At 45.3% G+C, this 12,882-nt stretch overlaps 1 protein-coding gene across 1 annotated transcript; it reads right to left on the bottom strand.

Moving 5' to 3' along the window:
- Positions 1 to 6,564: 6,564 nt before the first annotated feature.
- nr1d2a (nuclear receptor subfamily 1, group D, member 2a) lies at positions 6,565 to 12,660 on the bottom strand. Its single transcript, XM_070966765.1, has 8 exons — positions 12,356 to 12,660; positions 10,288 to 10,524; positions 10,095 to 10,183; positions 9,833 to 9,977; positions 8,975 to 9,696; positions 8,694 to 8,879; positions 7,979 to 8,189; positions 6,565 to 7,817 (listed from the first exon to the last, which is right to left on the bottom strand). Exons 1-8 carry the CDS (start codon positions 12,384 to 12,386, stop codon positions 7,618 to 7,620), a joined length of 1,821 nt encoding a protein of 606 aa, XP_070822866.1. The 5' UTR covers positions 12,387 to 12,660; the 3' UTR covers positions 6,565 to 7,617.
- Between the last annotated feature and the right edge of the window lie 222 nt (positions 12,661 to 12,882).

Below are 12,882 nucleotides of genomic sequence, written 5' to 3'. Positions count from 1 at the left end.
AATACTGTGAGTAACTTGATGGCAGCTCAAACTGATACTCAGCTGCTGTTGTGTTTGTTAGCTATGTGCAGGCTGAGATCTGTAGTTGTCAAAGATCATTCATGAGGAAAGATAATCTGCTCTAACACCGCTTTACGATCCAGATCGTGTCAGCTAAGTTCAGAGAGACACTAGTTCAGATTATTTTTGTACCGATCTATACTTATTCTTCTTTTTAAAGCACCAGAATCATAGTTTATACCTACTTTCAAAACAAACGGCAGGTTTCTTCTCTGAGCAGCTGGAATCCCTCCAGGATCTGCTCTTCGTCAGGCTTACACAGGCCTCGTCGGCATTAGCGTTGTCTGGCTCATCAGGGCTCCACATAGAATATGTGGCTATTTCTCCATCCACCCAAATCCAGTCCAGGTTCTTGAAGAGTCCTATCCAGGCCTGGTCTGTGTATCCCCCGGGTGGAGTGTTCATGATTGTGGTCACGTTTTCCATGTTATGTATTTGGGCCATTTCAGTGTGCTTAGAGAAGCAGTAGGCCCGCGCGTCATCCCAACTCATCCTCTGTCCGATGAAGTAGTAGACGTATGGAAAGGAAGCAGAGGGGATGAAGAAACCTGAGGAGGGAAGGGGATTTGTTGGAATCTAGGATTTTAAGTTCAACTCAAAAGAAGCTTCGATGCTGCATAAAAAATTAATAAACATGATTTGGTTATTTGCTAATTCCTTTTTGACATAAACTCAACTGATGACCGCACAAAGACAAATTATTTAATGTTTCACCTCATCGGCTTCATTGATTCTTGTAAATATCGGCTTATTCTGAATTTAATGCAGCAACAAACATGTTGGGACAGGAGCAGCTAAAGACTGGGAAAGATGTGGAACGCTCCAAAAGCACCTGTTTGGATCATTCCACAGGTAAACAGGCTCATTGGTAACAGGTGAGTGTCATGACTGGGTATGAAAGGGGCATATATAGATAGAAAATCCTGCATACACCATCCTGTTGCTGTAAACATTTGGAACATTGGAAAAATCAGACCACATGATGGCTTGTTCCAATAATCTATCGGTGATCGATCGTCACATCTCACCTGTAAGCAGAAGCATCACAAACACAGTCTCGCCCATGCCGACTTTGATCAACTGTGGATGAAATGAAGATCCAACAGAGCTGAATTAGCACCCACACACTCAGAAGACGTGTTCACGCGATGCCTGTTCACTTTACCTTCAACTGCTCTCAGACACATCGCGTGCATTGAGTTAATCTGAAACTTAACACCCATTTCGACAGCTGAATACACATTTGCATTAAGAAAGTTCAGTGATTTTGTCTTTGAGTTACCGTGAATTGGTTTAGACCTACGCATCCATAAAAAATAAATATTAATTTAAACATTTATGTTCCTCTAAGCAGAAAGAAGTAAAGAATAAGAAATGCGTAAGTCAGTTTAAGAAGAGACTTTGCAATGGATTATCCAGCAAATGTATGAAGCTACTTATTTCTAAAAATATCAACGTACCAGACGTCGCCAAACGAGCAGCCGTCTGTCCTCTTCAGTTCTGACTTGTACTGTTGTGTTTGAGACTGTTTTTATATTATAATGCAAACGAGAACAGTTTGAGTTACAGCTGAATGATTAACTTTGAATGAGCAGATGGATGACACGCCCTCGCTGGCAACAAGCCCGACCTTTTCCTTTCCAACAAAACTTTGAATATTCAGGATACTTCAACACGTGACCACTCACAGACGATTCCAGCAGAGATCAGTTCGCGTTGTTTAATCTTCATATGTGCATAGATCAGAAATGAAATGATATCTTCATGTTGTCTGAGGCTGTTTTCACACCTGTAGAGTCCCATTTAAAAACTGTGGTGTGAAAACATCCTTTGCTTTTCCTCTGAATCTAATATATTGTTATGAAATTTAACAAGATAAAATGTGTTAATTAGTGAAATTTAAAGGTGCTGGTAGGTTATTTTTTAACTTTTTGGCTAGCTGTTTCCATCTGCTTCCAGTCTTTATGCTAAGCTACGCTAACCAGCTTCCAGCTGTAGTTTCATGTATAACATACAGACATGAGAGCGGTATCAATCTTCTCATCTGACTCTCAACAAGAAAGCAAATGCCAGCACGTTAAAGTACAAGCTGCAGCTCACCCGGCATCAGTGTTCAAATCAAACTTTATTTATGTAGCACTTTTCATACATAATAAAATGCAACACAAAGTGTTTCACAGGAGTTAAAAAAACAATATAAATCAAAATAAAGCAATAATAAAACCCATCCCTCCCACCCTCCGTATGTACAAACACCCACCCTCAACTACATGCATACACACACACACACACACACACACACACACACACAATAGCACAGGTAAGGAGACATGGCACGGCACTAATGATTGAGGAGAATGCCACCTTTGGGGTCGTCCACACCGAGAGACATCAGGGACTGTGAACACAGGGGGCACCCGCACCCAGGCCCACCCAAGCCCGACAGACCGGTGGACCCCACACCAAGGTAGGGAGTCGCCCGACCAGCCGGGCCAAGAGGGCCCGAGGACAGCGCCCCCTGCAACAGATCAGACACATCTCACAGTGAAACACTGGAATTAAAGAAAAAAACAACAACAACTAAATAAACATTTAAAAGAAGAAAAGTTCATAAGATAATAAGTAAAGTAAATAAAATAGGGTAAAATAAGACAACATATAAAACATGAACACTGAATGAAATAAGATGAGTAAAGGAAATAAATTGTAAATAAACTATAAATGAAAACTATAGATAAACTATAAATAAAATGAGTAAATGAAATAAATAGTAAATAAACATGTCGTTAAAACATACAACTAAAATAAGATAAGATAAGATAAGATAAGATAAGATAAGATAAGATAAGATAAGATAAGAAGCCTGATGAATGAATCAAACTAAATGAAAACCTGAATGGTTTGAAACCCAGTGGGATTTCTTTCATTCCAAACACCTGAAAACATCAGATTCATGTCTGCCAGTGCCTTCCTCTTTGATTACCACACTTCCATCATCATTAGACCTGAGAGGAGGTGGTCGCATCTGAATGACTCATCTGGAAAGCTTTGAATGATGTTTGCAGCTGATCTGACTTTACCTGAAGAAATCACACAATCAGAGGCAGTTAAAGGTACCCAGCGATACACACAGTGTGTTTTGGTGAGTAAAACTAAATGTAAACGGGAAATTTGTTCACAAGAAAACTCCACAGGGAACCTTTAACTCATAAAATACAAAATATACACAATCCAAAGACAGAGAGAGGCCTGTTAAAGAAAAGATTAAAGACACTAAAAGTTTCTAAATTGGGCCTCTAAAGAGCAGATGGGAGCTGGTTTGATAAAAATGAGCTTCATGACACAAAACATCAGGCTGGAAATGCATTACCTTACTGGTGTTTTTCCAGTACCTTTCTGCTTGACTGCCACATTTCCATCATCAGCAGACCTGAATGGATGTTGTTATTGTGTTTTCACTTGCATTTGAATGATACATTGAAAGAGATTTGAATACAAAGACAATCCAGTCGTGTTCAGAGCTCTGCGGAGAAGAAGCTGACCACACACCGATCAGAGTGTGTGTGCGTGAGCCCGCGTGCACCTGCTCGACATCCAGGTGAATGCAGTTCAGCTGAGACATCAAGCTGTGTTGATTTTACACTGAGCTACAAGCACACTTCATTCTACTTCATGTAGGACGAAGCACGTCGTGGTTAAACGTGTTTTCTCTGCACAGAATGTGCTGGATGACGTCTCTGTTCGCTGCATGTGCAGACAGATCTAACGAGGTTTTATTCAGACTGAGCGATCTTCAGGCGTTAGTCAGACTAACTGTCATCGTCCATCCGCACTGCTCTGAGAAGGCAGCAGAAAACAGGTTTGGATGTAGCATAGGTAGTTTTAAATACTACGAACTTTATTAAAAACGGTGTGGTGCTCATATGTTTGTGGGAGCTTACAAAGCTGGTGTCAGTCATTGTGTGTCGTTTCAGGCCGTAGTCCAGCTATTAAAGCGTTGCAGCAGTCATATTGTGACTGGGCCTAAAGTCTCAGGATGCGGTGAATGAAAGTACATCCACTCAAGTACTGTACTTAAGTACAGTTTTGAGGTACTGATACTTTGCTCTATTTTATTCTCATTTTCACTGAAGGATTTTTTACAAAACACGATCAGATTCTAAAATATGATGCATTGCTGTGAGTTAGAATTAATGACAAATTAAAATAGCAAAATAATACTTACACATTCATGTTTTTTTATTAATAATATAGTATTATAAAATCTGTAATGCTAGAACACACAGGGGACATTTTTCTGCATCAAAGTAAAGTGCAAACTGTACTTTAGAAATACTTTGAATGCAGGACTTGCACATGTAATGAAGTATTTTTCCATTGAGGTATTTCCTCTTTTACTGAGTAAAGGATCTGAATACTTCCTCCACCGCTGCCTGAACCAGACTGAAATATCTCATCAACTACTGGACGGATTCTCAGATTCCCAGTTTGTAGCCTGTGGTCTCAAGAAATATTGTATTATATTTTTGTGTATTAAAGGACGCATGAAAACGTGCTGTAGCTGGGTTAATCCAACATCTACAGCCTGAGAATTAAAACGCTGGGATGAGTGCAGTGTCGAGCAGAGATTTCGTTGATGATTCTGCTCAAACTGGAGCCTGAATTGAAAATGGTCTGCAGCCGAAAGAGGCTGTTCTGCTCATGCGTCGCTGGACTCTAAACTCAGTAATGTTTGCGGGCACTTTGCATCAGTTTACATTTGCAGAGCTTTGAATAGAAATTTGTTCTTGTTTTAAAATACTGAAGCTCTGTGGAAAAGAAATCTCTGCTTACCTTGAAATACAGAAGTACGCCTTCCTCTGTATGTATATGTGGGCTTCTGTGTATGTATGTAGTATTGTAGGTTCTTCACAGTCGCCATCTTTTGCTTTGATGACACCTTTGCACAGTGTTGGTTTTCTCTCAAACAGCTCCACGAGGTCGTCATGAGGTCATGTTCCAGTGTCTGCTGAGCACCTGTTGACTGCTGTTCCTTCACTCTGCGGTCCAGCTCGTCCTGAACCATCTCAGCTGGGTTTAGGTCATCTGAAGCGTTGATGTGGTAACTCTTAGGCTTCCTTCCCTGAGACGATCCTCATGAGAGCCAGTTTCATCCGAGCGTTCGATGCTTCGTGTGACTGCACTTGAAGATGCATTCAAAGCTCTGGAAATTTTGCAGATCGACTGACCAGCACTGCTTCTGCCCAACACAACTGACCCAATCTCCACTAATGAATTTTTAACAGGGCACACCTGTGAACTGGAAACCATTCCAGGTAACGACCATGTGAAGCTGGTTAAGATAAGATATTCCTTTATTAGTCCCACAGTGGGGAAATTTCCAGAATTACAGAAGCAAAGTGGATAGAAAAAATTAGAGAGCATCAGTAAAAAAGACATTAAATAGCAAACAAGCAATATAAACAAGGAATATTAAAAAAATATGAACAATTTAAACAGGGGGAAATACAGACACTAGCAACCTAGTATGAGGAAATGTAAAATATGGGAGTGGTAACAATATATAGTGTTGTCAAGTTTACACGATGGCACAGAGGAAATACCAACATAGCACACTGGAAATTAGAGCTTCACCAGGTACTGATATTGCACATTGGATGATAGTACTCCTGACTGGAGTATTGATATTGCACATAGGAGTAATAATACACCTGATTCAAAGATTGATATATTGCACCTTAAGAAGAAATTCACCTGGGCTAAATATTGTCACAGTTTGAAAGTCTTGGTGAGTGTGTGGTCTGCTGGGAGCACTGCTGGTTTTAAAGTCTGACGGCTGCAGGAAGGAAGGACCTGCGATAGCGTTCCTTCACACACTTTGGGTGAAGCAGTCTCTCGCTGAAGGAGCTCTCCAGTGCTGTTAAAGTGTCCTGCAGGGGGTGGGAGTCGTTCTCGATCATGGATGACGGCTTAGCCATCATCCTCCTCTCTCTTACCGCCTCCACTGAGTCGAGGGGGCATCCCAGGACAGAGCCGGCCTTCTTGATCTGTTTGTCAAAGATGGCTGATGCCACCAGTGTCATAAAAAAAATGTGCCAACAGTGTGCAAAGCCGTAATCATAGGAAATAATTAAGCATATATATATGAGATATATAGATAGATATGAGATATATGATCTTATTGATCTCCGTGTGAGACGACAGCTTTCAGTTCATTTTCCTCTTTAAAACAGGTATTTTTTTTGCGCTCAGCTGCTTTCAGGTGTGTGCATGTGGCAGAAAGTCGCTCTGTAGGCGCCTCGTGGATCACTGGACTCTAAACTCATTAATACTATGCAAAGATTTGCAAAGAGGAACTGGTTTTCAAGCGTGAGAGGGAAATTTTCCATGAGGAAATCAAGGTTGTAGACAAATAGCTCCACCTAGTGGTGAAAAACAGCTGCTCTGAAGGTTCAGATTCGTTCAGTCAGAAACACTCAGATATCAATAAAAACACAAACTACAGAGTATTCTTAACTTGTATTTATTCATACTATATCATATTTATATTCTATGTTCTTCAGATATTTATATATTTATAGATATTTATAGAGTTATTTACATTCGGCAGCGTTGCCAGTCAAAGAAAGTGATATTCCAACAAAACAGATAACAAAACAAGTGTCCATTCAGTGCGATGCTGAAAGCACACAGAGGTTAAAAAAAAAAGTCATAAAACCCAGAAAGAGGGAAACTGTAAAAACATAAGTGTGACTTTGTTTACATGATGCTGTCACGTTATTTGTGGATTTTGTGGTACTTGGGGTTTTTCTGCTCCAGAGCATGTGCAAATGTAGTGTTACTGAAAACGCCGTCATCAACTCCCCCAGAAATCACCAGGCAGCGTGCAGGCAGCTGACAAAGGCTTGAACACGTAACAAAAATAAAAACATGTTAAATAAAAAGAAAACGTACAACACTGTACAGCGACGAACTGATGCTCTGAGGCGAGGGGAGGACATCCAAGTAATAGTTGTTCGCATTAGGTACAGCCATGCATTAGCAGCGATCGTCACACATTCGTCAATACGTTTTCTGATAGCTTGCCTTTCTCGCTGACACGGATCAGTCAAAACATTGGACCACACAAACATGCGGTGTGTAAGGTTCATCCTGTCTCTCACATTCACCCGCTCGTCACAGAATACACTTTGGAATAAAATGGCTTTTGGATCGACCGATCGGTTTCTGCTCATGTCGTGAAGCCAGTTAAGTGCTCTTCGTTCTCTCCAAGTAGAAAAACTAAAAACCTCTGACACACGAGCGCTCGCGTGTTTGTGTGCAACAAGCGTGAGCTATCTCTCCTTTAAATACAGTACAGTTTTATACTCGCGTCTCTTCAGACCCCACACGGTCTGCTCGATAAAAATAGAATAAAAAATAACTTTCAGTACATTCTAGAAACACAACAGGGTTGGTCGAAGGCAGAGGGCGAGGGGGCAGAGAGAGGCAGGTCCTGGTGGAGGTGGAGGTGTGTGGATATGGTGGAGGGCGCAGGCGGCGCCCGTCAGGAAGCGTTCATGGGTGAACTTTGAAGGAGAGCAGTTCCTCTGAGTGCATGTTGTTGAGCGAACGCAGCTCGGGAAGCTTGAGGAGCAGCTTGGTGAAGGTGGTGGCCGACTCGTCGCCGTGGTTCTGCATCACCAGGTTTCGCAGGGCCCGGATCAGTTTGTCCTGCAGGGCCTCGACGGCGTTCAGGTCCTGGATCCCTGAGCGATCTGGGCCGCGACACAAAGAGAGAAAAGGTTAATGCTGGAGGACAGGACAGGGCTGCGGTGACGCTTCAGCTCATCTGGCAGTTTTCTAGCTGAACGGTGATTCGACAGAGCGTCGGGGTTCGTTCTGAGCCTCGTGATAACAACATATTTTGTGTCCTCACCGGCTGAGACGAGCACCACGGCCGTGAAGAGGCTCATTTCGTCTGAGTCGAGCCGCAGCGCCGCCAGCTTCTCGCTGAACTCGCACATGGAGTTGAGCAGCTCGCCGGCGCCCAGCGACCGCAGCGTGTCCAGGCTGTAGCGCTTGCCGCTCAGGAAGGTCACCGTCCGCTCGACCACGTTGAACAGGGAGGCGAATCGGACCATCAGCACCTGGGAGTCAAGAGAGGGACGGCGAGGTTATTATAGATATTTTAATGGATCATTATAGAAGACACTGCAGTCATTTAGAAATATTTTGTGTATTTGTCTTTATCTGAATTTTAACTTTCTGCCCAACTCCTAAATGTCCACATTGCTCATTCAAACTTTCTCTGGCGTCGTCCTGAAGATCATTTCATTAAAAGTTGCTCAGTATCTGCATAAAGAAACAGCCAGGCCCCCGCACACAGAGTAATCTGAATCGCATGTGAGCATCTCAGCTTTTCCCTGAAGGACGTTACACAGTCTCAACTGCACCAGCACAGAATTTGTGAAGTCTCTTTCATTTCCATTCCAACTGTTATCAGAGCAAATATTAGTCAGCACACACGGCTGACAGTCTGCTCTGTTTGGGAAAGCCACAGTGGAGCCCGTGTTCAGAGGCTCGCCGCTTTGACTTCAAAGCCAGCGCAGAACAACACGGAGCGTTTCTGTTTTCGCCGCTCGCCCTCTCACCTCGAAAGTTCCAGCTTTCAGCAGGCCGACTTGGTCGTGCTCGGGAAGGTCGCGGAAGCCCGGGATCCTCTTGGCGAAGTCGACTACCTCCCGCACGGCGGGGGTGAAGCTCATTGAGAACTCCTCCCAGATCTCCTGGCTCGGCTTGTGGGGGTCCACGTACGGTGACGTGTTCATTGGACAGACCTGGAAAAACACGGCGACGGAAGGTTGATCAGGGACGAACTTAAGTTTAAACCCACAAGACGAATTTTAAGAATGGAAAAAAATGAATTACTCACCAAGTGTGCTCTATTATTCACACAGCTGGCTGGTCCGTCACAACCATTTGAGGCAGTTTGTGCGCTGAGCTCATGCTGTCTTTGGCTGTCTTCTGATGGTTCACAGCTGGGGGCGCTGCTGAGCTGCTGCTGAGGCTGCTGCTGGTAAACTCTGCTCTCCTCCCTGTAAGCAGCGTTGGTGCCGTGTTGGCTGCTGATGAAGGAACTGTGCTGATAACCGCCCACGACCACATTGTTGTTGTTCCAGCAGTTCCAGCTCTCCTGCTGCTCCTCCATGCGGCTGTCACACTCTGTCTCCAGGGTGGCCGTGACTGGCGAGGGGGAGGCCTGGCCCTGGCTCGGTGACCTCTGCTGGCTGAACGCGAAGGCATCTTGGTGCTGCCTGCTCACCGAGACGACGGCCTCGTCCTCGCCGCTGTCTGACGCGCAGGAGGAGGCGGAGCTGGAGTTGGTGTCCATGGACGTCACGGACTCTGTGTCCTGGGGGCATTGCGGCGAGGAGGGATTGGAGCACGATGGGGAATCAGAGGCGGAGGAGGAGGAGGAGGAGGCCGAGGAGCTGGCGTCGCTGGTCATGGCCTCCATGGGCAGCGGCGGGCTCTGGTGGCCGTGCAGCATGCTGTGCAGCTGGCTGTTGTTGCTCATCATGTTGTTCATGGCGTTCTGCATCTCCAGCAGCATCCTCTGCTTCTCCCGCTTTGGGATGCGGCCAAACCGCACAGCTGAGGATAAACAATGACAGCCATTAGATCTTGTCGAGATTTAGAGTAAATTAATTACACATGGCAGAAAACTGCAGCAGGATGTTTTTTTTGCTTTTGATCAATCTGCACGACAACAACACAAACAGCTGCTCACCATCTCTGGACATGCCGACAGCCAGACACTTCTTGAACCGACACTGCTGGCAGCGGTTCCTGTTGATCCTCATGATGGTGCAGTTCTCCATCTTAAGACACTTCTTGTACTGGATGTTCTGCTGGATGCTTCTCCTGAAGAAGCCCTAAGGAACCGCACAATCCCCATGGGGAGCATTAGTCATGTGAGCGTGTGCAGTCAGCGAGGCCATATGAATCACACTTGCAGGGAGGCAACGCTTCATCATAGGAACGTGTCTCACCTTGCAGCCCTCGCAAGCATGGACGCCATAATGGAAGCCGGAGGCCACATCGCCACACACCTTACACAACAGCACCATTCCGTTGATTTCTGCAAAAACAATTATTAATCACTCACGTGCACCAGATCGGATATGCAGGATTTTTCTTAACAGCACATTATTTCAGTAATGGCGGGGCTGATGTTGTGCTTACTGGTGATGCTGCTCTTGGCAGATGTGGAGGAGCGTCCTGCCTTCTCCGTGCCGTGGCTACGCTGGTGGCCATTCTTGGCCGGCGGAGAGATATCCACCACCATGCCCACGGCCCTGCTGGGCAGCGAGGGGCGGGACAGAGTGGGCGATGTGGACAGGTAGCCGCTGCTGGGGCTGGTGCTCATGCAGGACTCTGGGCTGGAGGCAGAGCCAGAGGAAATATAGGCGATGACTCCTGCTGTGGAGAGACGGTGACATGTTAAAGCTCGGACTTCTACCATGACCTTTAAAATGTGACTGAATGTAGACGTTTAGACTCTTCCTGCTGCTGTTTTCAATAATGTTTTCCATATCAAATGTTTTCTTTTTCTGTTACACATCAAGCCTCCCAAAGCTAAAAGCAGCTGTAGATGATTACAGGAGTTAATGTTTAAACTACAGTAATAAAAATTAGCTTTGTATGTCAAATAAACAAACGCTCGGCGGCACAGTGAGACCCGGCGCCCCTGACACGCCCGCGTCTGTGTTTCCTGGTTGCTTTATTCGCTGCTGTGATTGACCCGCTTTATCACCTCCAGTGCTGCTGGTTGGATAACGCGTTACATAACATGCCTGAGACTGCATGGTATGGGAGCGTGCTGACCAGACGGGGTCACTGAAGCACTGGGGCAACACAACAGTTGTAGAAACATAAGAATGCAGAGGGAGAAATAATCTTCTGGCAGGTTATGTAATGACTTGACAAAAAAAGCCCTGGTGGCTGTTTGATTAGGAATTTAAAGTTTGTTGGAGCAACAGCCTGCAGCCATGTTTAAAAAAAACAACAAAAAAAAAACGTGTGATGGAACATGCCACGTGAAAAATGTGTCAAGCAATTACACATTTAAGCATTTCAAATAAATGTAACTTGTGATTTGTTATCTGCGTGTCCTTGGGCACTGAGCTGTTCCAGTGACTTATTAGACCGAGTCATCTGAAGTGGGGCAGGGCGCTATTAAAATACCAAACACGCTGAGTCAGTTTCCATTTAAAAATAAAATGCAGCTCTCTGAATATCTGTGTAAAAGTTGAAATGTGTTTTTCCTTCACCAACTCCTAAGCCACCTAAATTTAGAGGCACCAGCACATGATTACCTAACCCCAACCATGACTGTTCTCTTTCACGGCCCACCCACACGTGGACCTGTCATGAATTTCTGTGAAAGCGAGGCGCGAGGAGAAAAAAAATCTAGGTCACTGGCTGTTGTCTCTCCCCGTCTCACGTGTATCTTGCAGTCCAGCCTCGCGCCGGGAGAGCCGTGTACTGAGCGGATTATGCAACGTTCTGCGTCACGGGCTCCGCTCCGGCCAATCGGAGAAGGGCTGCACTGAAGGGTGCGTGAGGACAGGAACGCCCCTCGACCAATCAGAGCAGTGTTCCAGAGAGCGTGTACACACACTGGCACATGGCTAGGCTACGCTGTCCATGTGAGCGGGACCGGGGAACATAAACACTGTTGTTGTGTCAAATGTGAGTGTAGCGTCGACGCAGCGCCGCACTGGCACTCCTAACCCCGTTTTAACACACACTAACACGGCTATAATACACTTTAACTTCACGACAGTTTTGTAGAATAATTTCTAAAAATGTGCCGTTTTTTTCTGGCACAGAGGGGACGATAACGACGCTGCACAGCAGGAAGAAAAAAAACTTTCAATTTCAGGACACCATTCATTTGTGTCCTGCCCTCTTACAAGCACAGTTTTAAGTGTCTGGGTGTATTTAATTATACTCATTATGATGCATTCCGTGAATTCAAGGCACAAATGGAATTTTAGAGCATTTTCTTAACTAGGTTACACTTAACTGGTGAGTTTCCTCTCCACCAGTGTGACAGCCAGTGACGGCGGTATAAAGCTTTCTGTGCTAATGTGTGAAGTCAGTTTTAAGGTTACATCAGACCTCTATGGAGGACAAATGTTCACACTGCAGCAAAGTCCAAGCCTCACCTGAGTGCATGCAACTGAAACATTAAAAGCTTTCCATCGTTTCATTTCGACAGTCATTTTACGGATTATTGTCCTCTTACCAGGCTTGGCTGATCCAGTGTCCTCAGGCATCTCCGTTCCAGGAAAAGCAAAATCTCCAACAGAGACTGTAACTAAACTCAACTGTGCGTCTGCTTGTCTGTCTGTGTCGCGGCTTCTGCCAGTCACGAAAACGACGGACACTAAACTTGGCGAATGTGCGCGAGTACGACGAGTAGCACGACGGTACCGAAGCTCATCGGGATTCAGTTCCAGGAAATAGTCTGCAGGTCCGAGTCTGAGGGGGAGAACAAGTCGTGGACGTTCGTGCGATCCGGAGGAACTCCCTCCTTGTTGTGTGTGACTGCGGGTTAGTCAAGAGAACTCAATGTTCTCAATAGTGGGCTCGCCCATGTGACCCATTTGTCGGCCACGCCTCTCCGCCCGGCCGCTCGAGCCACTTTAACCCAGTGACACACTTTCGGTACAGCGAGGGGCGGAGCCAAGCGCGTCCAACAGACGTAACAGAGGAATGGTAACACAGCGGTCACGTTGCAAAGCACAACGTGCGGGGCGAAGCTCGAGCTGT

Source organism: Chaetodon trifascialis, chromosome 7, assembly GCF_039877785.1.
Source record: "Chaetodon trifascialis isolate fChaTrf1 chromosome 7, fChaTrf1.hap1, whole genome shotgun sequence".
Taxonomy (NCBI): Eukaryota; Metazoa; Chordata; class Actinopteri; order Chaetodontiformes; family Chaetodontidae; genus Chaetodon; species Chaetodon trifascialis.
Note: the sequence above shows the minus strand (reverse complement) of the source record. Positions and strands in the feature narration are given on the sequence as shown.